Raw genomic sequence first — 19862 nt, forward strand, 5'->3', positions numbered from 1 at the left:
AAAAAACGGGCTCTATCAATGCTGGACCATATTGTACACATTTCCATGACTCCCTCCAGATATCCACGCCTACAAGACTCTGATTATGCATCATGCTGTAACCTATATATTCTGCAGATTGTTCAGGCCTGGCTATGACGGATCAGTAATGTGTATTTGGAGGCCCAGTCTCTGTACCTGACATCTTCAACCTGTTGAGAGGAATCGGAGGATAGAGACGACTGACTGCAGAAAGCCTCTGAATTCTTCCCATGCCGCTGGACTCATGAAGTTTTTTGTATAAGTATCTTAGCGCGGGGTCAAATCTCCTGTATAAGAAAGAAGGTTCTCAGATTACTTATGGTATACCTAAAACTAGAAATAACAAAACAAAAAACCCCACACAACTAATAAAGAATGGAAAGTACTGCTTTTAACCAACACATAAAGTGATTCTAAGGGAAAGATTAAAAAACAAAACAAACAAAAACAAGCATGTTATACTTAACTGCTCTGTGTAATGGTTTTGCACAGAGCATCCCCAATCCCCTTCTTTTTGGGTCCCTGCTGCTGAGTGCAACCAATCTCTTGAGACGCACTATGTGTGTTCATTAACCGCTTCCATACCGGGCACTTTTACCCCCTTCCTGCCCAGGCCAGTTTTCAGAGCTCTCACACTTTGAATGAAATTGTGCGGTCATGCAGCACTGTACCCAAACTAAAATTTTATAATTTTCTTCACACAACTAGAGCTTTCTTTTGGTGGTATTTAATCACCGCTGGGGTTTTTATTTTTTGCTAAATTAACAAAAAAAGACCGAAAAAAAAAAAAACACGTTTTTCTTTGTTTCTGTTATTAAAGTTTGCAAATAAATAATTGTTCTTCATAAATTTAGACCGAGATGTATTCTGCTACATGTCTTTGGTGAAAATAACCCAAATGAGGATGTATTATTTAGTTTGTAGGAAAGTTATAGAGTTCACAAACTATGTTATAGATCTGAATATTCATCAATCCTGAAGTACTGACAGCCAATCTAATTTCTTGAGGTCCAAGAATGTCAGGACGGGACAGATATCCCCCAAATGTCAGGACGGGACAGATATCCCCCAAATGTCAGGACGGGACAGATATCCCCCAAATGTCAGGACGGGACAGATATCCCCCAAATGTCAGGACGGGACAGATATCCCCCAAATGTCAGGACGGGACAGATATCCCCCAAATGTCAGGACGGGACAGATATCCCCCAAATGTCAGGACGGGACAGATATCCCCCAAATGTCAGGACGGGACAGATATCCCCCAAATGTCAGGACGGGACAGATATCCCCCAAATGTCAGGACGGGACAGATATCCCCCAAATGTCAGGACGGGACAGATATCCCCCAAATGTCAGAACGGTACAGATATCCCCCAAATGTCAGAACGGTACAGATATCCCCCAAATGTCAGAATGGGACAGATATCCCCCAAATGTCAGGACGGTACAGATATCCCCCAAATGTCAGGACGGGACAGATATCCCCCAAATGTCAGGACGGGACAGATATCCCCCAAATGTCAGGACGGGACAGATATCCCCCAAATGTCAGGACGGGACAGATATCCCCCAAATGTCAGGACGGGACAGATATCCCCCAAATGTCAGGACGGTACAGATATCCCCCAAATGTCAGGACGGGACAGATATCCCCCAAATGTCAGGACGGTACAGATATCCCCCAAATGTCAGGACGGTACAGATATCCCCCAAATGTCAGGACGGTACAGATATCCCCCAAATGTCAGGACGGTACAGATACCCCCCAAATGTCAGGACGGTACAGATACCCCCCAAATGTCAGGACGGTACAGATACCCCCCAAATGTCAGAACGGTACAGATATCCCCCAAATGTCAGAACGGGACAGATATCCCCCAAATGTCAGAACGGGACAGATATCCCCCAAATGTCAGAACGGGACAGATATCCCCCAAATGTCAGAACGGGACAGATATCCCCCAAATGTCAGGACAGTACAGATATCCCCCAAATGTCAGGACAGGACAGATATCCCCCAAATGTCAGGACAGGACAGATATCCCCCAAATGTCAGGACAGTACAGATATCCCCCAAATGTCAGGACAGGACAGATATCCCCCAAATGTCAGGACAGGACAGATATCCCCCAAATGTCAGGACAGTACAGATATCCCCCAAATGACCCCTTTTTGCAAAGTAGACAGTCCAACGTATTTCATAAGAGGCATGGCGAGTTTTTTGAAGTTGTATTTTTTTTGCCATAATTTTTCGGAAAATGAAAACAATTAGAAATTTTTTCCCCTTTTTTTCTTTTTTTACATACTGTCACCAGTGCAGTACAGTGTCATCATATAACTGGCATGGCGGTGATCAGGGACACTGACTGGTGACAGTATGAAAAAAATAAATATATAATTATTTGTAATTTTTAATTACATCTCTTTTAAGATTTTTTTTCATATTTCACTATGACCAAAGTAGTACAATGTTACCATAGGACCTCATGGGACTTGTAGTTTGGCAACAGCCGGAGGGCCACCAGTTTGACGGGAAGGAAGTGGGGAGGAAGGGGGGGGACTTCCGCTTCCGATCGCCTAGGCAACCACAGCAGAAGTGGGAGCTGGTACCTGTCAAATTCAGGTACCCGCTCCCCAAAGGTGTCAATCCTTAATGGGGAGCGGGGGACAAAGCGTTAAAGTACAACCATAATAACAAGATCGCAAATATATCACTTACTTGTAAAAGCCGCATACTAGCGGCTTGCCGCGTTTCTCCGCTTCATCGAAGCACGCTTCCACCATCGCTGTGTTGGTACTGAGGAGATTCTCGCACAGGACAGCTTTCCCTTGAAATGAACACACAGAGATCTATGGGAATATTTGTGAAGTCCCGCACATGCCTTTACTTTACAGCGGATACAGCGCTGACCAACAGATACTAGAGAGGGATGAGCGTCTCCCTTCCAATCATCATCATGAGTTGTTTCCTACAATTCCACCAGGGAATTAGAAAAGAGCTCTCAGCATCACAAAGTTAAAAAGGAACTCCAGACATAATTATTCAGAGCCAATGGAAACATTTATAGAAACACAATGCCTTGTCTCCAATTTGAGGCACCTAACCCGGCCATCGCTCTCTCACTTCATCCCAAAGACACACCAAGCTGGCCATCTATGGGGTCATTAGAACGGGGAAAAACTAACACATATGAATATTATTCACTTAGCTCAGTATTATAAAATTGAATTTTCTCTTTGATTTTAAAGTGCTATTCTTAGTCACTGCAGAGCTGCCGCCTGGCAGCACTAGAGTCCCCGATTCAAATCCCACTCCTGGCAGCACTAGAGTCCCCGATTCAAATCCCACTCCTGGCAGAACTAGAGTCCCCAATTCAAATCCCAGAACCTGCCTGGAGTGTGCATGTTCTCCTTGTGCCTGTGTGGGTTTCCTGCAGGTACTCCAGTCTACTCCAGCACTCCAAAGACAGGTTGGTAGGTTAATTGGCCCTAGTATGTATGAATGTGACTTCGAGACCTTAGATTTTAAGCTCCTTGAGGGCAGGGACTGATGTGAATGTACAATATACAGTACTGTGCAATAGGGATACAATAGGGATGCACCGATGCCCATACCAAGTATTTTCACGAATACTAGTGAAAATGCTGCCGATACCCGAAACCAATACTTGGCGTCCATACAAAATGACTGGGCACAAATTGCACTGAAAAGAATGGCATGCGACTTGAACAGGAATGCAATGCGAATCCTGTCTGAAATCGCATTCGGTTTCCCGCACCGCTCCTGTGTACCCAGGCTGAAATCTCGATGACAAGCCTGAGTTCACACAGGAGCGGTGCGAGAAACCACTTGTGGTTTGGACAGGAAGCGCGCCGCATTCCTGTTCAAATCGCATGCCTTTCCTTGCAGTGCAATTTGCGCCCATTAGTTTTTTATATCGCACAGTAGAATATATATATAAATCGCTGCATGAACTGTTGGCGGTATACAAGTACCTGTAACAAATACATAAATGTCATCCAACTAAAAGAAAGAAGGGTGATTCAGTGACTTTCAGCCCTCAGCTACTTATTTCTTCTATTTATTACAGGTACTTATATAGTGCTGTCAATTTACACAGCGCTTTACACACACACATACATATATATACACACACAAATATATATATACACACACACACACACAAATATATATACACACACACACACACACACACACACACACACACACACACATATATATATTATATACACACACACATATTTATTTTATATTCACATCGGTCCCTAACCCTCAAGGAGTGTACAATCCAAGGTCCTTAACTTACATTTATACATACACATACTAGGGCCAATGTGGACAGGAGCCAATTCACCTACCATCATGTCTTTGGAGCGTGGGAGGAAACCGGAGTACCAGTAAGAAACCCACGCAGGCACAGGGAGAACATCCAAACTCCAGGCAGGTGGTGTCGTGCTTGGGATTCGAACCAATGACCCGAGTACTGCCAGGCGGAAGTGCTAACCATTTATTCTCCATACAGTTGCAAGAAAAAGTATGTGAACCCCTTGGGATTACGTGGAGTTTTGCATGAATTGGGCATAAAATGTGCTCTGAACGTCACCTAAGTCACAACAATAGAAGAACACAGTCTGCTGAACATAATACTATACAAACATTAGATGTTGCCATGGTTTAATTGCACATAACATGTAAACATTCACAGTGCAGGGAGGAAAAAGTATGTGAGGCCCTAGCTTAATGACTTCTCCCAGAGCTAATTGGAGCCAGGAGTGAGCCAACCTTGACTCCAATCAGTGTGATGATATTGGATGTGTTGCTGACAGCTGTCCTGCCCTTAAAGAACACACACCTGTTTTGGGTTTACTGGTTTCAAGAAGCACGGTCTGATGTGAACCATGCCTCGCAGAAAAGAGCTCTCAGAAGACCTACGATCAAGAATTGTTGACTTGCATGAAGCTGGAAAGGGTTACAAAAGTATCTCCTTGAGCCTTGATGTTCATGTGTCCACGGTAAGACAGACTGTCTACAAATGGAGAAAGTTTAGCACTGTTGCTACTCTCCCTAGGCGTGGTTGTCCTGTAAAAATGACTGCAAGAGCACAGCGCAGAATGCTGCATGAGGTAAAGAAGAATCCCAGAGTGTCAGCTAAAGACCTACAGAAATCTCTGGCACATGCTAACATTTGTGTTGACACATCTACAATAAGGAAAACATTAAACAAGAATGGAGTACATGGGAGGACACCACGGAGGAAGCCATTGCTGTCCAAAAAGAATATTGCAGCACGTTTGAAGTTTGCAAAAGAGCACCTGGATGTTCCACAGCACTACTGGCAAAATATACTGTGGGCAGATGAAACCAAGATTGAGTTGTTTGGGAAGAACACACAACACTATGTGTGGAGAAAAAAAGGCCCAGCACACCAACATCAAAACCTCATCCCCACTGTGAAACATGGCGGAGGGAACATCATGGTTTGGGGCTGCTTTGCTGCCTCAGGGCCTGGACGGATTGTTGTCATTGATGGGAAAATGAATTCCAGAGTTTATCAAGACATTTTGCAGGAAAACGTACGACCATCTGTCCGCCAACTGAAGCTCCGCAGAGGATGGGTGATGCAACAGGACAATGACCCAAAGCATACAAGTCATTCAACAAAACAATGGCTGCAACAGCACAGAATACGCCTTCTGGAGTGGCCCAGTCAGAGTCCTGACCTCAACCCGATTGAAATGCTGTGGCATGACCTTAAGAGAGCGATTCACACCAGACATCCCAAGAATATTGCTACACTGAAACAGTTTTGTGAAGAGGAGTGGTCCAAAATTACTCCAGATCGTTGTGCAGGTCTGATCTGCAACTACAGGAAACGTTTGGTTGAGGTTATTGCTGCCAAAGGGTCAACCAGTTATTAAGTCCAAAGGTTCACATACTTTTTCCTCCCTGCACTGTGAATGTTTACATGTTATGTGCAATTAAACCATGGCAACATCTAATGTTTGTGTAGTATTATGTTCAGCAGACTGTGTTCTTCTATTGTTGTGACTTAGATGACGTTCAGAGCACATTTTATGGCCAATTCATGCAAAACTCCACGTAATCCCAAGGGGTTCACATACTTTTTCTTGCAACTGTATCTAATGGTAGTGCGAGGTCTGAAGCAAGATCTTGAACTAGCTGTGCTGTGATGGCCCTGATGCTACTGGAGGTGAAGCTATAACATATACACCAATTTTATAACCACAACATAAACAATAGTAATATCTGACAACACAATATAAGCTTTCATGTTGTGAGTGCTGCCTGTCTGCTGGCCGCCTCTTTCCGCAGCTTCCTGGATTCCCTGCATGCTTTGCAGCTTATATGTAGTTTCAGTTTCTAAGGACTACGTATCCCATAGTACCTGGTTGCCTGCCATCTCCTCTACCTACATTCAGCCCGCTCCGGTCCAGTCCTGCGATTCCCCGTGTCAGCCATCCACAGCTGCAAGTGAGAGGAGACAGCACTCAGCACTGGCTGGGAATTCCAGGAGTGGCTTCGTCACTCACAGGCTCCCATGTTCAGCCATTGTCGGCTCTCCCTCATCTCCCCTGCAGCCACCGCTGGCTAACACAGAGGAGCTGGATCACATGAATGGACCAGAGCGGGCTGAAAGTAGGTAAGTAAATACATCTTTTTTATTTTTACACAGCATAGTCAGCCTAGATGTTAGGCGGGGGCAGGGAGCGTTTTTAAGACTAAGTTCAGGCTGGAATTCTACTCGCTAAACAGAATTTATTCCCGATTAAAGAAATCACTTGGCAGGTAACCGTTTCCATGTATAAATTGATTATATTCTGTTTTTTTTGCCTGAAATCTGTGGTTTGATTGTACACAAATGTTTTAAAGGTGGCTGGAGCCAGGAATCCAATGATACTTACCAGCACGTAATGCTTCCAGGGTCAACCGGGCGGCTGCGACTGGCGGAGAGCAGATGACAATACCAGACACACTGAAAAGGCATGGCGGACCAAACATAACGTAAGAGACAAAACCAGCAATAGAACAGAAAATGCAACAGCTACACAATAGCCAAAAATGTGTATTGCCAGGATAACAAATGGTGCCCCTAGTGGAAGCAAAGTGTATTTTTCCTTTAAAGTGTTACTAAACCCAGGACCCTGCATTCAGTATCCACTCTCCCCGGACCCCCGCATTCACTATATCCGCTCTCCCCGGACCCGGCATTCAGTATCCACTCTCCCCGGACCCCCGCATTCACTACATCCGCTCTCCCCGGACCCCGCATTCACTACAGTCAGGTCTATAAATATTGGGACATCAACACAATTCTAACATTTTTGGCTCTATACACCACCACAATGGATTTGACATGAAACGAACGAGATGTGCTTTAACTACAGACTGTCAGCTTTAATGTGAGGGTATTTACATCCAAATCAGGTGAACGGTGTAGGAATTACAACAGTTTGCATATGTGCCTCCCACTTGTTAAGGGACCAAAAGTAATGGGACAGAATAATAATCATAAATCAAACTTTCACTTTTTAATACTTGGTTGCAAATCCTTTGCAGTCAATTACAGCCTGAAGTGTGGAGCGCATAGACATCACCAGACGCTGGGTTTCATCCCTGGTGATGCTCTGCCAGGCCTCTACTGCAACTGTCTTCAGTTCCTGCTTGTTCTTGGGGCATTTTCCCTTCAGTTTTGTCTTCAGCAACTGAAATGCTCAATCGGATTCAGGTCAGGTGATTGACTTGGCCATTGCATAACATTCCACTTCTTTCCCTTAAAAACCTCTTTGGTTGCTTTTGCAGTCTGCTTTGGGTCATTGTCCATCTGCACTGTGAAGCGTCCAATGAGTTGTGAAGCATTTGGCTGAATATGAGCAGATAATATTCCCGAAACACTTCACAATTCATCCGGCTGCTTCTGTCAGCAGTCACATCATCAATAAATACAAGAGAAGCAGTTCCATTGGCAGCCATACATGCCCACGCCATGACACTACCACCACCATGCTTCACTGATGAGGTGGTATGCTTAGGATCATGAGCAGTTCCTTTCCTTCTCCATACTCTTCTCTTCCCATCACTCTGGTACAAGTTGATGTCGGTCTCATCTGTCCATAGGATGTTGTTCCAGAACTGTGAAGGCTTTTTTAGATGTCGTTTGGCAAACTCTAATCTGGCCTTCCTGTGTTTGAGGCTCACCAATGGTTTCCATCTTGTGGTGAACCCTCTGTATTCACTCTGGTGAAGTCTTCTCTTGATTGGTGACTTTGACACACATACACCTACCTCCTGGAGAGTGTTCTTGATCTGGCCAACTGTTGTGAAGGGGGTTTTCTTCACCAGGGAAAGAATTCTTCGGTCACCACAGTTGTTTTCCATGGTCTTCCGGGTCTTTTGGTGTTGCTGAGCTCAGCGGTGCGTTCCTTCTTTTTAAGAATGTTCCAAACAATTGTTTTGGCCACGCCTAATGTTTTTGCTATCTCTCTGATGGGTTTGTTTTGTTTTTTCAGCCTAATGATGGCTTCACTGATAGTGACAGCTCTTTGGATCTCATCTTGAGAGTTGACAGCAACAGATTCCAAATGCAAATAGCACACTTGAAATGAACTCTGGACCTTTTATCTGCTCATTGTAATTGGGATAATGAGGGAATAACACACACCTGGCCATGGAACAGCTGAGAAGCCAATTGTCCCATTACTTTTGGTCCCTTAACAAGTGAGTGGCACATATGCAAACTGTTGTAATTCCTACACCGTTCACCTGATTTGGATGTAAATACCCTCACATTAAAGCTGACAGTCTGCAGTTAAAGCACATCTTGTTTGTTTCATTTAAAATCCATTGTGGTGGTGAATAGAGCCAAAAATGTTAGAATTGTGTCGATGTCCCAATATTTATGGACCTGACTGTATATCCGCTCTCCCCGGACCCAGCATTCACTATATCCGCTCTCCCCGGACCCTGCATTCACTATATCTGCCCCCCCTGGACCCTGCATTCACTATATCCGCTCTCCCCGGACCCTGCATTCACTATATCCGCTCTCCCCGGACCCCGCATTCACTATATCTGGTCTCCCCAGACCCTACATTCACTATATCTGGTCTCCCCAGACCCTGCATTCACTATATCCGCTCTCCCCGTACCCTGCATTCACTATATCCGCTCTCCACGGACCCCGCATTCACTATATCCGCTCTCCACGGACCCCGCATTCACTATATCCGGTCTCCCCGGACCCCTCATTCACTATATCCGCTCTCCCCGGACCCTGCATTCACTATATCTGCTCTCCCCGGACCCCGCATTCACTATATCTGCTCTCCCCGGACCCCGCATTCACTATATCTGCTCTCCCCGGACCCCGCATTCACTATATCTGCTCTCCCCGGACCCCGCATTCACTATATCTGCTCTCCCCGGACCCCGCATTCACTATATCTGCTCTCCCCGGACCCCGCATTCACTATATCCGCTCTCCCCGGACCCTGCATTCACTATATCCGCTCTCCCCGGACCCTGCATTCACTATATCTGCTCTCCCCGGACCCTGCATTCACTATATCTGCTCTCCCCGGACCCCGCATTCACTATATCTGCTCTCCCCGGACCCCGCATTCACTATATCTGCTCTCCCCGGACCCCGCATTCACTATATCTGCTCTCCCCGGACCCCGCATTCACTATATCTGCTCTCCCCGGACCCCGCATTCACTATATCCGCTCTCCCCGGACCCTGCATTCACTATATCCGCTCTCCCCGGACCCTGCATTCACTATATCTGCTCTCCCGGACCCCGCATTCACTATATCTGGTCTCCCACAGCACACAGCATGGAAATGCAATTATTTTAGTAAATATAAACTGCTAAATACCTTTACTCATCAGCAGTATATAGCAGTCTTGTGACTTCTAGCAGTGTTCAACAGAGCACTGGTTAAAGATTGTAGGAGGGTTTTTTTTTCTGCTCTAGGAGGATGCAGAACCCCTGACCTCTGTCTTGACAGTGCTGATCACATGCACTCTCCCAAGAAAGAAAAAAAAAAAAAAAAAAAACCTCCGTAGCAATATACACCAAACTGAGCATGTGCAGAGTGACTCCACACGATATGTCTTATCAGGAGATAAGAGGGGGACCCTGGAAGAAAGGATTAGAGAAGACAGGATCAATCAGCAATTTTACACAATGCGGAGGATTAACCCCTTAGGTTCCACAGTGAGTATAACCAGCATGCTTTGCTGCATCTACAGACTGATTGTACTGTGGTGGGTTTAGTAACACTTTAAGCAGATGAGTTAAAAATGACATGACTGAGCAACAAATAGAGTCAATAGATGGCTCTTTGCACACTGTGGAACATTTGTTTACATGTACATCAATAAGAAGTGATTCATGAAAGCATAAAAAAAAAAAAAAAAAAAAAAACACACACACGGTAAGCAAACTCTGTATGACCATTTTAGTTTTTTGCTACAACTGATCAACTTGGGTTGATTGAAAGCATCACTTGTCGCTCAGCCATGCCATTTTTGTCTTACTCGATCATCGGAGTCGATCGTTTTGTCGAATCTGACATCAGTCATTCAGTTTTACTTCAGAATGGTTCTCAAGTGTTCTACACAGTTCAGTTCTATACTGACCTCAACCCTACTGAGCATCATTGGGATGAATTGAAATGCCAATTGTTGACCAGATCTTCTCCTCCAACATCAATACCTGACCTCACAAATGCTATTTTGGTTTAACCCCCCTGGCGGTATTCCTGAGTGTAGCTCGGGGTAAAGTTTCAGCACCACAAGCGGTGACCCCCCCAAGCTACACTCGGGAATACACTGCAGCGTTGCTCCGGGAGCAACTTACCTTGTCCTGCGCTCCCGCGATGTCCCCCCTGCAGTGTCCCCGGCAATGTCATCCGGCCGATGCCGGCATCTGTCTTCCGGGTTCCGTTCCCTGCGACGTCGGGACGTACGGGGGACGGAACTGGCAGGGAATTTAAAAATGTCAAAAAGTGACATTCGCTAAATACACTAAAATCACATAGTATAACATTCCTGTATCAAACCATTTCACATACATTTTGTCCCGAGTGCTTTGTCCGGCGCCCTGCCTGCATTTTTACTGTTCTTTCTGCCTGGAAACTGAGAAACGTCCATGGCGTCCAAAAAGCGTCCCTTTAGGTCAGACGCGGTTTTAGACCGGCTAGAGAACAGCGATAGTAAATCAGAACCACTTGCAGAATTGAGTGATAATGATTGGTGGGGGAAATTCCTCATCAGACACTGAAAACGATTCTGCGACTGAGCTCAGCGATGTGGGAACTTGGCGCTATATTTCACATTTCAGTGTTTTTGGTTTGATTATATTCTTGAATTACATTTATTATTATTATATTTTTTATGATTATTTATTAAATTATAATTTATGATTTCGGGTTTCAAATTTTATCCTCCCCGGGATGTTTACTAGACTCTTGTTCGGACAGATTTCAGTGAGTTATTCCTAAGAATTACAGGCCTACAATAAAAAAACGACATATTTCCATGCAAAAAAAATGTACCGCTTTGAGCACAGAAATATGGACATAATCAGACCGCTAGAGAGGTTAATGAGCATCAATTCCAACAGACATGCCCCGACATCTTGAAGAAAGCCTTCCCAGGAGAAGATAGGCTGCAATAGCTGCAAACTGGTGTTGGGTTGGGTGGAGGGGGGAATGGCAACCCTATTTGGAATGGGATATCCAACAAGCCCATACAGATGTCAGTGGCAGGTGTCTACAATCCATAGTGTATGTCCAGACATACTTTTTTGGAAACAAAATTTAACTTTTTTGTTTTTTTGGGTATAGTTACATAGTTAGTCTGGCTGAAAAAAAAGCAAAAAGTCCATCCAGTTCAACCATAGAAAAAAAAAAAAGTTATAATCCTACACCCACAGTTGATCTAGAGGAAGGCAAAACCCCAAAGCAAAGCACGATCCAATTTGCTCCCGCTAGGGAAAAAAAAAAAAAAAAAAAAGATTCCTTCCTGATCCCCCGAGAGGATATTCCCTGGATCAACTTTCCCTATAAATGTTATATCCAGTTATATTCTGTGTATCCAAGAAAGAATCCAGGACTTTCCTACAGCAATCCACTGAGCTGGCCACAACCAACTCTGGAGGGAGTCTATTCCACATTTTCACAGCTCTCACTGTGAAGAAACCTTTCCGTGTTTGGAAATTAAATTTCTTTTCCTAGTTGTAAAGGGTTAGAATTTCATATCAGATTATTATTGCCATTTGTGGCCCTGCTCAGATGCACTAAATAGAACATTCATAGATGCTGTACTACAGCTAATGAAACACAATCTATGATTGGAGGAGGGCCAGATGATTGAATGGGAGGGGGCAGACCTTTCATAGTTGACATCCCATTCATAGAAGCTGTAGTATGGTTTCCATGAAAGGAGGAGCTTGGTGGAGGGGCGGGCATAGTCAGTCACTCTTGATAAGTGGCTGTCACTGCTCCTTAAAGAGGAGTTCCATTCAACCGATCAAAAAATAAAAGCCAGCAGCTACAAAAACTGTAGCTGCTGACTTTTAACCACTTGCCTACCGGGCACTTATACCCCCTTCCTTACCAGGCCAATTTTCAGCTTTCAGCGCTGCCGCACTTTGATTGACAATTGCGCGGTCATGCAACATTGTACCCATATGAAATTTTGATCATTTTTTTCTCACAAATAGAGCTTTCTTTTGGTGGTATTTAATCGCCACTGGGCGCTTTACTTTTTGCGCTATAAATTAAAAAAAGTGCAAAAAATTTGAAAAAAAAAAAAAGTTTATTTGTTTCTTTTATAAAATTTTTCAAACAGGTATTTTTTCTCCTTCACTGATTTGCGTTGATGAGGCGGCACTGATGGGCACTGATAGGCGGCACTGATGGGCACTGATAGGCAGCACTAAAGGGCACTGATAGGCAGTACTAATGAGGTGGCACGGATAGGCGGCACTGATAGACAGCACTAATTAGGGGTCACGGATAGGCGGCACTGATATGCAGCACTGATAGGCGGCACTGATAGGTGACACTGATGATGGGTACTGATAGACGGCACTGACTGGCATCACTTCTGGGCACTGACTGGCGGCACTGACTGGCACAACCCCTGGGCACTGACTGGTGGCACTGACTGGCAGCACTGGTGGGTGGCACTGGTGGGTGGCACTGGTGGACGGCACTGGTGGGTGGGCACAGGTGGGTGGCGCTGGTGGGCACAGGTGGCTGGGCACAGGTGGGTGGCACTGCTGGGCACATGTAGGTGGCACTGCTGGGCACAGGTAGGTGGCACTGCAGAGTGGCACAGGTGGGGGCACTGCTGGGCACAGGTGGGGGCACTGCTGGGAATGGGTGGGCGGGGCTAGTGGGCGCACAGCTGATCGGAACTTGCGGGGGTCACTGCTGGGCACCGATCATCAGGGCACTGATCATCAGTGCCCTGATGATCGGTGCCGATCCCCGCTCTGACAACTGCCGGTTCTCGGCAGTACTTTCCTCACGATCTGACAGCGTGAGGAAAGTGCAGCCGAGAACCGGCACTTGCATTTTCCTGTGATCAGCGTGTCATTGGACACCGCTGATCACGTGGTAAAAGGCCGGTGGGATCGGCCTTTCACCACATCTCGTGATCAGCTGTGTCCGTAGGACACAGCGATCACGGAGATCGCCGGGTGCGCGCCCCCTGGGGCGCGCAGGAGAGCGCGTTCTGGGAGGACGTCATATGACGTCCACTCAGAACTGGCCGGCCGCGGTGAAGCCGTCATTCGGCTATGCGCGGTCGGCAAGTGGTTAAAAAACAGCCACTTACCTGTCCCTCGGTGTGTATCCCGCAGCCCGTTTCACCGACTGTCCTTTATTCCAGGAGGCCGGCATCTTCAGTGTGGGCACCCGGCTGTGATAGCTTGCAACTTCAAATCCGGTTACCCACTGTGCATGCGTGAGTAGTGCTTCGCTTCATGAATGTTCCTGTAGTCTGGGACCTGTCACGTGTCCCAAAAGACTACAGGGAGGGAGGACACCTTCTGCTTCCGATTGCCTAGGTGATCAGACCGGAAGTGGGAGCGGGTACCTGTCAAATTCGGGTACCCGCTCCCCCAGGAAGGTGCAAATCCTTAATGGGGAGCAGTCCTTAAAGCAGAATTTCCCCTTTTGGGTGGAGCTCCGCTTTAAGGGGCAGAGGAGTCTGATCATTTGAAGGAAAGAAGGAGCCACAGAATGCATGAAGGTAACAATCTTCAGCCTTTAGAACTACTTGAACATGTGATTTTCCCTCAGAGATTTTCCTCTCATTTCCTGTTGTGTCTTTTGGAAAGGAAGTAAAATCTCCCCAGTGGGACAAAAATAAAAAAGCTGAAGGGGGGGGGGCTTTAAATATTTCTTATTACACAACTCAAAACTAAAAAGAGAACTCCTGTGGCAGGTTTACGGTAAAATTACATCAGACATTGACAGAGAAAAAAAACACCATAATAACAATAGTACAGTGCCTTTCAAAACAAACAAAAAAAAAAAAGGGTTCAAGTTTACCGTTGGTCGCCAAGGGCAATGTCCACATCCTGCTCGGGCAATACTCTCGTCTTGGTCAAGAGTCCACCACCAAAGGCTTTCTCCACTTCAGACAACTGATTCTCTACAATGTAATGCAGGTAACAGCCATGGTCCTCTGTCAAACTTCTCAGCAATGCTCTGCTTCCATGACCCACCCCGAATACGGCTAGTCCAATGCCACCGCCGCGTGAGCCAAAGTTGCCGATTGGCCGTCCAGGAACCATGCTATTGGTAGCTTCAGAAATGATATGCCTTTGGTTTATGTGTTTGGAGGATATGGATGGATTCTGGACATGGATTGTGCCAAACGATGACGGGAGTGAGGAAGAGGTAGACGGTGCTGGATCTTTGTTGCTCACTAGGTTTGTGGTGGAGCTGATGGGGTTCAGCGGGCCGGTGATCCAGGAGGGGTGATGGTGGTGAGGAGGAGGAGGAGATGGCACCAGGTTTGTGGTGCTAACGGAGTTACTGCTGGAGCTAGACTGCAGCATGAAAGAGGGCTGAGGGTGCCATGCCGAGTCTAGAGGCACTGGAATATTGCCAACCTGATCACCACCAGTGGAGCTATTAAGAAAAATTACATTTTAAAAAGTGTTAAAGAGAATATACAGAAGATACAGAATAGAATTTCTAGTTCTACGATCGCTTTCCCTCTTCCTAGTCCTTTCCCCAGTGAGATCTCACCTCCAACACACGCTTTGGTCTTAGCCCTGTATCCCTCCTCCAGTGACATGTAAGCTCCCCCTGCAGATCGCTGGTGCCATGCAGGTCACCTGCAGACCTGTCAGTCATTGTATCTGTGTGCCCATACGCCTCGTACGGGCAAGCAGATATACTGACAGGAAGACTCAAACTACCACGGGGGGGCTCCACAGCGCCGTGGTAGTTCAATGACAACTACAAGCCGACAGCTGCAATGGCTGTTGGGACTTGTAGTGTTTTCATTCACAGAAAACTGTAAATGAGTGACACAGCCGGCCGGGAAGAGCGTTTTTTAATAATTGTGACAGCTAGTGGGAGGGAGAAGATCCCCCCGCTAGCTGTCACAACAGGGGGCCGGTCCGTTTGTAACATGTTACATCCAGAACACGGGTAAAACATGTAACACGTTACACCCAGAACACGGGTAAAACATGCAACACGTTACACCCAGAACACGGGTAAAACATGCAACATGTTCCAAAAGGTGAACTCATCCTTTAATTGCCTTCAAACACTCACATTAAAACCGGAGCTCTGTTCCAGTGCTGCTTGATCAGCCGCCGGTTCCGGTAATGCCGCCCTGAAGCCAGGTGCTCCAAAATCCGGTCCCTCCTGACCCGCATGGGGAGCTCACAGGACTTACAGTACAGCGTCTCCACCACGGTGGTCTCTCCGGAGTCACCGCGTTCAATCAAATGCCTCCTGACCGCCAAGTCCGAGAATTCGGCGGCGTAGTCGTGTAAGGTTTTCTTTTTCCGTCCCATTATGGCCAGAAGATTCAATGGAGATCAGAGTCTTGTCTCGGGAATATCGCGGCGGGTCAGGCACTTGTGAAGGAGGTTTCCTCGAAGGTGGAGGTTCATGCCTTAAAAAAAAAAAAAATAACAAGCAATCGTCACATTCACAGCAAAGACTCCGAACCAAAACACGGGAGGAACTAGTCTGAGGGCTCCCGCTTTGTTCATCGTTTCAGAAAATCGTCCTCATCCATCAAAGATCACCTTCCTATCAACTGGTTATTTAACCCCTTCACCCCTAAGGGTAAAACAAATCTAAATGCCTAAGCACAATTCTGCAACATTGACACGTGTTAGTACAACCGTCCGTATCATCACAACTACTTTGTACATCCAGGTGGATTATACCTTGATTTTTTCAGGACAAATTGGGCTTTCATTTGGTGGTAAATGGTAATGGATATCTCCTGATTTTTTTTTTTATTATCAAAGGAAAACTGGCCCAAAATAGCAAAACAAAATCCTTTTTTTTTTTTATTTAGCTGTGTGTTTCTTGTTCCAACCATAACCTACCACCAAAGAACAACCCAAAATAAATTCTCCAGCTCTTGACGATCGCAGCGATACCATATATGTGTATGTTATTTGTTGTTTGTACCCGTAGTACAGCCCAGAAACCAGAGTGCATATTTTGTTTTTGTCTTTCTTTTTTTTTTACCTAAAGCACACTGACACTGACATTAACACTAACTGACACCGACTACCATTTTTTTTTTTTAAATCCTGACCTTTGACCCTGACCTAAACACTAACCCTGGCACTGAACTAGATCAAACCTTGATCTAGGTATTTTTCTTTATTTATCTTTTTTTTTTTACAAACATTTTTTTTTTCTCTCTATGCCAGGAGTTCGAGAGATACAATGTATCTCTCTTCTCCATTCATAGAGAGAGAGAAAAACAAAGCGGCCGGGCTACACAGTGACTGATCACTGTGATAGCCAATCAGAGGCTATCACAGCAATCATGTGACCCGGGACGAGGAGTCCCGGGTCCCGATTGTTAGAACGGGACCCAGTGCTCTTAGTGACACCGCGGTCTCAGTGCTGGGAGCGCGCCGAGCGGCACGCTCCCAACACAAAGACAGGTACGCAAATATGCGGCCCCACGGAAAAAAGCCCGGTTCCGTGAGGCCGCATATTTGTGTGACGTCGGCGGGAAGGGGTTAACATTCAATGTAAACCCCTAAGGCCCCTTTCACCGATGGGGTCTGCCTGTCCGTCTTTCAGGTGGACCCGATCCATCCATCCATCCATAGCCTTCTATAGACCGGCGGGTGTCAGCAGGGTGTCTGCCCTTGGGAGTCATGCTTGTAACTGTCAATCTTGCAATGCCTCATGGTTCGCCGACACCCGATCTGATCCTGTACGCCAAAAAAAGACGGATGGGGATCCGTCCAGCAGATCGGATCTGATGACAATCAGATGGAAACAGACAGGCGGTCCTCTTCTATCCAATCGTCCCATTGAAATCAGCTGGCAGTGTCTGTGTCCGCTCCGCAGCAGCAGCAGAGCGGACAAGAGACCCGTCATCCACCTGCTCAGCGAGGATCAGCGGAGACATCCCCCGCTGAGCAGGCGGACCACACCGACGGGTCCGCCCCTTCTGAAAGGGGCCTTACTCTCTTACTTACTCGAATATAGTTACAAAATATCTTTTTTTTTTTTTTTAAATCAGAAAAAAAAAAAGAAATCAAAATGAATCAAATTGTCTTTTTTAAAATATCTTATAGATGTAAATCTGCCTTCGTTGTTAACAAAATGGAACAAAGTTAAAGCGGGAAAAAAAAAGTCAGCAGCTATAAAAAAAAAAAAACTAATCAAGATGAATCAAATTTTATTTTTTTAAATATCTTATAGATTTAAATCTGCCTTTAGTTTTACTGTAACACTTTTACAACCACGATTTCAGATTTCTTTAAAATATTACTATTAAAAAAAAAATCAGCTAAAAATATTTAAGTAAAACTAAAGGCAGATTTACATCTTTAAGATATTTGAATAAAAAAAATTTGATTCATCTTGATTAGTTTTTTTTTATAGCTGCTGACTTTTTTTGTGCCCGCTTTAACTTTGTTCCATTTTGTTAACAACGAAGGCAGATTTACATCTTTAAGATATTTTTTTAAAAAAAGGCAATTTGATTAATCTTGATTAGTTTTTTTTTTCTGATAAGAAAGATATTTTGTAACTATATCATAGTAAATGAGAGAATAAGACCCCTTTCAGATGGGGCCGGATCCGTCAGCGTGATCCACCTGCTCAGCGGACGGAACAGATTAAGGAAGGGATATCGGTCATACACAGGAGGGATCGCAGACCAGTACACGCACATACAGGAGGCGGTGGAGGTAGGTATGACGGGGCACCTACATACAGAAGGTGATGGAAGGCAGCAGTTCGGGGCACTTACAGTCTGTGATGAGGGTGAGCTCAGTGTAAGGGGGCAGAGACAGACCCATCTATGGGGTAGGGAGGGGAGAGGACGGATGTCTGCAGGAGAGTATCAGGGTCAGAGCCCAGGCAGTAATTATGTACAGGTAGGTGACACGGGCATATATAGGTGGCAGTCACAGGAGGGTAGTACAGGGAGCATTAAGTGGCAGTCACAGGAGGGTAGTACAGGGGGCATTAAGTGACAGTTATAGGTGGCAGTCACAGGAGGGTAGTACAGGGGGCATTTAGTGGCAGTCACAGGAGGGTAGTACAGGGGGCATTTAATGGCAGTCACAGGAGGGTAGTACAGGGGGCATTAAGTGACAGTTATAGGTGGCAGTCACAGGAGGGTAGTACAGGGGGCATTAAGTGACAGTTATAGGTGGCAGTCACAGGAGGGTAGTACAGGGGGCATTAAGTGACAGTTATAGGTGGCAGTCACAGGAGGGTAGTACAGGGGGCATTTAGTGGCAGTTATAGGTGGCAGTCACAGGAGGGTAGTACAGGGGGCATAAAGTGGCAGTTATAGGTGGCAGTCACAGGAGGGTAGTACAGGGGGCATTTATAGGTGGCAGTCACAGGAGGGTAGTACAGGGGGCATTTATAGGTGGCAGTCACAGGAGGGTAGTACAGGGGGGCATTAAGTGACAGTTATAGGTGGCAGTCACAGGAGGGTAGTACAGGGGGCATTTAGAGGGGAGTAGTACAGAGGGAAGATGGTGGATGTGATGGGGGTGGTGCAGGGAGGGGGGGGCAGTAGGTGGTCAGGTAGGTATCAGCACACACTGGCAGGGTAGACGGAGGTAATGGACCCCCCAGCTGGCTCCTAGGACGCCCTCAGCTCTCTTCTATGTTCTCTCGGCCTCTTCCAGGTGACTTCCGGATACAAGGACCCCTCTCAGCTCTCCCGGAAGTGGAATCAGGTGACCCGGAAACACAAACGGAAATAGAGTTTGTATCGCTGCCTGCAGGTCGGTGACGTGCTTTTATGTGGGTGACATCTAGTGGCCGCTGTTGGGTACTGCAATCATTTCGGCCAGGCTGCTCCCACAGTACACAGCTGGGAGAACAGATCCCAGAGGACAGGAGGATGAGGACTGCTATGGGGAACAGATCCCAGGGGTCAGGAGGATGAGGACTGCTATGGGGAACAGATCCCAGAGGACAGGAGGATGAGGACTGCTATGGGGAACAGATCCCAGAGATCAGGAGGATGAGGACTGCTACGGGGAACAGATCCCAGAAGACAGGAGGATGGGGACTGCTACTGGGA

At 46.1% G+C, this 19862-nt stretch overlaps 1 protein-coding gene across 1 annotated transcript; it reads right to left on the minus strand.

Moving 5' to 3' along the window:
• Positions 1 to 138: 138 nt before the first annotated feature.
• Positions 139 to 19496, minus strand: LOC149428535 (uncharacterized). Its single transcript, XM_089667289.1, has 6 exons — positions 19376 to 19496; positions 15878 to 16223; positions 14636 to 15220; positions 6970 to 7040; positions 2744 to 2852; positions 139 to 308 (listed from the first exon to the last, which is right to left on the minus strand). Exons 2-6 carry the CDS (start codon positions 16120 to 16122, stop codon positions 143 to 145), a joined length of 1176 nt encoding a protein of 391 aa, XP_089523415.1. The 5' UTR covers positions 16123 to 16223; positions 19376 to 19496; the 3' UTR covers positions 139 to 142.
• Positions 19497 to 19862: the final 366 nt, after the last annotated feature.

Source organism: Staurois parvus, unplaced genomic scaffold (genome assembly GCF_062004578.1).
Source record: "Staurois parvus isolate SC_StPar_1 unplaced genomic scaffold, SC_StPar_1.0 ptg003154l, whole genome shotgun sequence".
In the NCBI taxonomy this organism is placed as follows: Eukaryota; Metazoa; Chordata; class Amphibia; order Anura; family Ranidae; genus Staurois; species Staurois parvus.